The sequence below is a fragment of the Rhagoletis pomonella genome, unplaced genomic scaffold (genome assembly GCF_013731165.1).
Source record: "Rhagoletis pomonella isolate Grant_MI unplaced genomic scaffold, Rhpom_1.0 Rhpom_scaffold_00006, whole genome shotgun sequence".
NCBI classification, from domain to species: Eukaryota; Metazoa; Arthropoda; class Insecta; order Diptera; family Tephritidae; genus Rhagoletis; species Rhagoletis pomonella.
In genome coordinates, this window is record NW_023458560.1 from 54349748 (window position 1) to 54354544 (window position 4797).

The 4797-nt window shown below is 32.1% G+C and overlaps 1 protein-coding gene across 1 annotated transcript; it reads left to right on the forward strand.

Moving 5' to 3' along the window:
• The first annotated feature begins 997 nt into the window (after nucleotides 1-997).
• On the forward strand, nucleotides 998-3566 carry LOC118741714 (putative odorant-binding protein A5). The gene is made up of 2 exons (XM_036473683.1): nucleotides 998-1160; nucleotides 2914-3566. Exons 1-2 carry the CDS (start codon nucleotides 1017-1019, stop codon nucleotides 3391-3393), a joined length of 624 nt encoding a protein of 207 aa, XP_036329576.1. The 5' UTR covers nucleotides 998-1016; the 3' UTR covers nucleotides 3394-3566.
• The last annotated feature ends 1231 nt before the right edge of the window (nucleotides 3567-4797 follow it).

Consider the following 4797-nt stretch of genomic DNA (forward strand, 5'->3'; position numbering starts at 1 on the left):
TTTATTTCTTATGTAAATATTTTTGCCGAGTGTTGGCATCAGTTTAAAAGTTGTGACACAATTAACCGAGAGGTTAATTCCGACACAGTGGTTCTCTAAAATATTTTTCAAGAGCTACCTGTTTTCAAAGTCAAATTTTCTAAGTTAATAACTTAGTTAGTTGAAATATTACATCGAGGTAAATATTTCGATAGCATTTTATATCAGAGTTGCCACAATTCCAAAATTTGGGTATATAAAACTACTTTTTCCGTGTATTTTAAATAAAATAAAACGCTGTGGTATTGGCATGAAACTAAAACTAGAATCGTACTTATAAAGGCAGTGTACTAAGATAAGTTTTTTTTTAGTGAAACGGCTGATTTATTTAAAATTTTTCACAGACATTGACCATTTGCTGAGTCATAATTCGTATGCCAGGATTCTTTGGAAAGGGAAATATCAAGACTGGCTCGATTAAGACAACCATCTGTGAAAGACCATCGAAATGGTCACCATAATTCTATAGCAGCCGGTATAACAATTTGGTGTGCAGCTATAACATTTGACAGCATAACGTTAAACAGTATATATGTACATAATGCGGGTGGAGCTGCGGGATACAACTAGTGGTTAATAAAAATGTACAATTGAGTAGATTAACTCACATTAAAAGAATATAACAATACCTGCGAATTATACCTGCGAAGTGGTTTTGCCAATTAACAATATCACAGTCGGTACTGCCTGCCCGATATATGATGGCTTTGTGTTCTATACATATATACAAGTACTTACATACAATAGGCAATATTTTCATTTAAATAAATTTTATAGGAAAAACAATATTTATTCAACTCTTTACAGCCAGTTGCATGCAGCTAATGACAAAATCATCTGTAAATTGTAAAACATTTTGCTTTTTAATGGTTTGTGATTTTCAAATTAGCGCAATAGTTCATATAATCCTCTGGAAAAAATATATAAAACCGCTCCGCCAATGTGTAAATCTGTCATCAGTGTTTCGGTTGTACAAAATGTGGCACAAGTTACAGCGCATTGCTATTTTCTGTTTAGTTATAGCTAGTGTAAAAGCTGAGGATAATGATGCAGATAAGCTTTTTCGGGATATGGAAGTGGTGCCGGATATATTTGAGGAGTCGCCAAAAGAGTTGCTGAAGGTATGGGAATATAACAAAATATAATATTAAATGTTGTATTATTTGCAAGGATTTAAATTTATATTTAAAAAATTTGCTAGAAGCTGTTTTAAGCCTACTATTTAAGAAAATCATTACATTTAAGAAATCTAATACGTGAAGTACCAAGTATTTTAATTTGATGTTTTTTTTTTAAAGGTGGACCCTTTGACCCACTATAAAAAATAGCTTTGATAAGGTTGAATTGCATATATTTAGGCATTATATAGGGATTACCTAGCAAAGGCTAACGTCAAATATACCAAGGAGGCCAGTGACGAGGTATGACATTTACATAAAGTGCTACTGGTGCCTTCTTAAACTTAACTAGCTTGATAACTATAATGTAATATTACCTTATCAATTTAGTTAAAGTAAATTTTAAACAGGTGACAACCCTCGTCAAAAATATTTTTGGCACCCATAGTTATTGGAATATTTACTTTATCCTATCAATTATCTTCAACTAAAATTTTCAAACTGGTTGCCACCACTCTCCAACTTTTTTTCTTTTTAAACCATCTGACTATTAAAGCGAAAAAAAAAATCAAAAATAAAATATTCAAATCGGTTACGCCGTTTTCAAATTTTTGCCTGCTCGCAAAGTTTGCCTGTAATGTTTTGAAACTTCCAAGTGTAAATTGTTTTTCCGATGCCTACTTGGATAGGTTCCAAATTAAGCTTTAAAAATTGCAGTAGCAGAAGACCCAAAGGTCCTTGTTAATGCCAGGAGTCTAAGTATGTCTTCATTAGGAAACGTTTCCTGACTCATGGATCCCACCAAATGCAATCCAGTTGCCGAAACTAAGGAAACCACCAAGAGAGCTAGACATTAATCGTAATATCTGCCTAATAGATACAATGGAAAAATTTCTACAAAAGCAATTTACGATTTTCACTTAGAATGGATTAACAATCCAGTTCAAAAATCGTTCAACTTAGAATTGCAAGTATTGTAGCAAAACGACAGCTAGCTGGGATCAAACTTCAGAAAATGTCTCACCCTCTATGCGACTTGAAAAAAGTTCAACTTATTATTCGTTTATAATTCTTCTGTACATGACCAGAAAGGTTCCTTGTGAGCTTCACTCACCTTGAACGTGATGTCCAACGGGGTTTTTAGTATACATACTTATATAGGTACCTTTCCAGCCAGTAGCAGAACTCGTGGGTTTTACTGACAATAACACATAGAAAGGAATAGCCTATCCATATTAAAGGAAAAACGAAATCGGTTGTTGAGAGCTGTCACAAGCATCCAGAGACTTCAACATTTAAAGTCGGCACTGCATTCATTAAATCGAATCCGCTCATCAAGAACTTCGGAGCAGCTTTCGCCAATAGGTTAACCAATACGTTGAGTATGAAACTCAAAAAGCTGCGAAAATTATAAGCTCCTTATAGTGAATGTGGTGGTTCTTGAAGTAACTAAAGTAGTCTGTTCTCAAATGTTTTGTGCTTATACATTCTCTCAGGAGATCCAGTATGGGAACCCCCGTTTCCATCAGAAGCATATTGTGGAATGTATATGTACATCGTTTTATAGACAACATGTCTTCTTAAGCGCCTTAAAGAAAATAAACAACGTTAACGTAAAATAAATGAAGTTTCAAAAAGGATGTATTTAAGAAGAACAATTTATGAGCTAAGAACTTGGAGTATGTTTGTTTTCATCTTATAAATTTACTACCAGTTTTGTATTAGAAAAATAAATACTTCATTTATTTATTTTTAGGTTACATACGAAAATGGTCTAGATGTGGGCGGCGGCAGAGAATTTACACCCACCGAAACGAAAGATGAACCAAAAGTGGATTGGACCGCTGAACCAGATGCATACTACACACTAATAATGAGCACTTTGGACTACCCTAGTCGTGAGAATCCTGCACTACGTGAATGGCTTCATTGGTTAGTGGTGAACATACCGGGCACAGATATTGCCAAGGGTGACGTACTGGATCCCTATGTTGGACCACTAACAGCCAAGTCAAGTGGATTAGTGCGAGATGTATTCTTGGTCTACAAACAACCCGGAAAGCAAGCATTCGATGAACCTGTAATCACCAATACCAATGTAACCGGCCACGAGAAATTCTCTTCACCGAAACTGGCTAAGAAATATAACATGGAATTGGTGGCAGGGAATATATTTCAAGCACGTTGGGATGAATATGTACCGATTATACGTAGGCAATTTGGTATCTTAACGTGAGAACTGATTTGATAAGGAATTATTGGCCGTTTTTTTAAACTAAAAAATGTACGCAACTTTTTATATAGGTACATACATACATACTTATCTTATTAAGGTGAAGGGTTTAAAGTTTCTTAGGAATTTCTTTTAGTAAAATTTGTGGGTATACATTGTAATTGTAAATAATAAAAATTTAGCATATAGAGGTGCATTCAAAAATATTTAGAAAAATTTATTTCAGACCAGAAAGAAATTTATGGGTTTATATCTTATAACACATTTGAGCCGTGTCTACATAAGTACTTTTTTTTACCAATGTTGGCAAGAGCTGGACATTCACAGATGGAACTCTGGATATTTGCTTAGTTATTTTCTAGACGAAAGTTGCGGTAAATAATATTATAGTTATATTATAGAGAATAAATTTTTATTTATTATAAATAAGAACGAATAGGTATTGAAATTGTCCTGTTAACATTTTTTCCTTAAAATTCATAAAAATATCCACTTAAGATCTTTTATATAAATAGGCAAACATGTTTCCTTACGCCCCTTTTACGGCTGAACTATACTTCAAGGGTATAAAGAGTTATACCATTAGAAAGGTATTTAAATAAGTTTAATATAAAGCGAACAAATCATTTCAAAAGTGACACCAATACGGTTGACACAGGGACCGAACATTTACTGATGAAAACGTTGATGGAAAAATTCACTATGAAGGAAATGTTCTGCAACTAAGTGAATCATACCAATCGATTTCTTTTTGCACCGAGACTCAAATTTTTTGCACATAAGACTCAAATAAATTTTTATTTGCAATTTTTATGCCAAATTTAAAAAATTAACAATTATTTTTGATTTTTATATTATATGTCTTAGATAACAGTTATTGAAGAGTTTTATTTATAAAAGTCATCAATAAAAATCAGTCACCGACTTTTATTTTTTAAATCAATCAAATAAAAGTCAGTAACATTTTTCGCAGTTAAGAAGATGTTGGGAAATAAAAGTTTACTTATACAAATGACTTTGATAAGAGTGATTGAAGAAATAAAGATGGGTGACTGATTTTTATTTAAGACTTTTATAAATTAAATTCTTCTATAACTGTTATCTAAGACATGTAATTTAAAAATAAAAAATGACTGTTATTTGCAGATTATATAAATAAAAATAAAAAATAATTGTTATTTTCGATTTATAAAATAAAAGTTAGAAATAACAGTTATTTAAAGAGTAATTAAATGAAAGTCAAAAAATAATTGTTAAAGAGCGAGTTAATAAAAGTTGTAACTGTTACTGGTCTTATTTCAACCTTTTTTTTAATACTTTAGTGAATTTTTGATATGAAGGCTATGCTCAAATGTTCACAGATACATTTATGTAAGTAACCGATTCGGTGTCTGTCGTAGAAACAAC